The sequence below is a fragment of the Seriola lalandi genome, unplaced genomic scaffold (assembly GCF_002814215.2).
Source record: "Seriola lalandi dorsalis isolate HSWRI2012SDOR001 ecotype SW California unplaced genomic scaffold, Sedor1 jcf7180002052206, whole genome shotgun sequence".
NCBI lineage: Eukaryota > Metazoa > Chordata > Actinopteri > Carangiformes > Carangidae > Seriola > Seriola lalandi.
The window spans coordinates 1-1,388 of record NW_019522759.1 but is presented as its reverse complement, the minus strand read 5'-3'; the positions used below and the strand labels follow the sequence as shown (position 1 = coordinate 1,388).

General features: G+C 44.9%; 1 protein-coding gene across 1 annotated transcript in view; it reads left to right on the top strand.

The window, feature by feature from the left end:
- Positions 1 to 1,382, top strand: part of pts (6-pyruvoyltetrahydropterin synthase) — a 2,539-nt gene extending 1,157 nt beyond the window's left edge. Inside the window, exons 2-6 of the mRNA XM_023400184.2 lie at positions 211 to 290; positions 391 to 413; positions 596 to 652; positions 956 to 1,026; positions 1,117 to 1,382. Of these exons, the coding sequence (XP_023255952.1) occupies positions 211 to 290; positions 391 to 413; positions 596 to 652; positions 956 to 1,026; positions 1,117 to 1,240 (355 nt within the window). The 3' untranslated portion in view covers positions 1,241 to 1,382. The remainder of the gene's footprint in view (positions 1 to 210; positions 291 to 390; positions 414 to 595; positions 653 to 955; positions 1,027 to 1,116) is intronic.
- The last annotated feature ends 6 nt before the right edge of the window (positions 1,383 to 1,388 follow it).

The window sequence follows — 1,388 nt, the reverse complement described above, 5'->3', positions numbered from 1 at the left end:
TTTTGTCTTTTATCCTTTTTCTACATGACTTTTTTACAATGTAGTGACTCTAACATGAGAAGCTTGAGAGTACCTGATGTACCTGAAGGCAGCACGTGTCAATAAACGCTTGGCACATTTTCCTTGTTTGACTTGTGAAATCATGGATCCAGAACATGAATGAAAACACAGAGACAGGTTCGCTGCTCACACACCTGGTGTCTGTTTCAGCGTTCACCTGAGTGACGAGGAGAATAAACGCGTCTATGGAAAATGCAACAATCCCAACGGACACGGACACAACTACAAAGGTTTGATTCACCTGTTGTGTGATTATATTATAGAGTGAAATACTGTAAAGCTGCTGTTTAATGTCTCCCACTCATTCACCGCTCTCCTCTCTGTCCACAGTGGAGGTGACAGTTCGTGGGAAGGTGAGTGTCCGGTTTCATCACCAGCTGCTCCACTGGATTTTGTTTTCAGTGATCTGAAATATACTTTACACACAGTTTGGGTTGTTGTTGTTTTAGATTTAGACAGAGTCTCACACACACACACACACACACACAGAATCCTAACCAGATGTTGAACCTTCCTCCTGTGTTGGTCCGTACAGATCGATCGTCTCACTGGGATGGTCATGAACCTGACGGACTTGAAGAGATGCATCGAGGTGAGATCTTCTCAACAACACTCTCATCGCGTTCAAGCCTCGAGCAACAAACTCAGGCTTTTTGTACAGATTGAAATTTCAGGAAGGTGCAACATTTACATTATCGTCAGAGTTGATCAGTGTCTCACACACACACACACACACAAACTTGTCCTCCAGGTTACCGCCTGAACACTGACACTTACAAGTTCTGTGTTTCAGCTCTCGACTCTGTGCGAGTTTCATGTTCCTCTGTTGTATTTGATGGTTTATTTCAAGTGTTATTCTGAGACTGACTGACTGACTGACTGACTGATCCTGCAGGACGTCATCATGACTCCACTGGACCATAAGAACCTGGATAAGGACGTCCCTTACTTTGCCAGCGTTGTCAGGTGAGTATCGTTCTCGGTTGACGTCGACAGCAGAATTACATGTGTGTGTTTGTGTCCTAATGACTTTCTTCCTTTCTCTCCGTCCATCAGCACAACTGAGAACGTGGCTGTTTACATTTGGGACAACATGGCGAAGGTCCTCCCGCCCGGCCTGCTCTACGAGATTAAGATCTATGAGACGGACAAGAACGTGGTCGTATATCGAGGAGAGTAGACGTCTCAGCGTCCACGTGAAGACACGTCTTCTTCCTGGGTTGTGTTCAAGTGCCACTAAGTGTAATGTAGACTCCGGTTAGTTAGACTCATGCAGGTGTTTGAAGGTGATAGATGATATTGATTCTCTTGCACTTTATAGACACAAG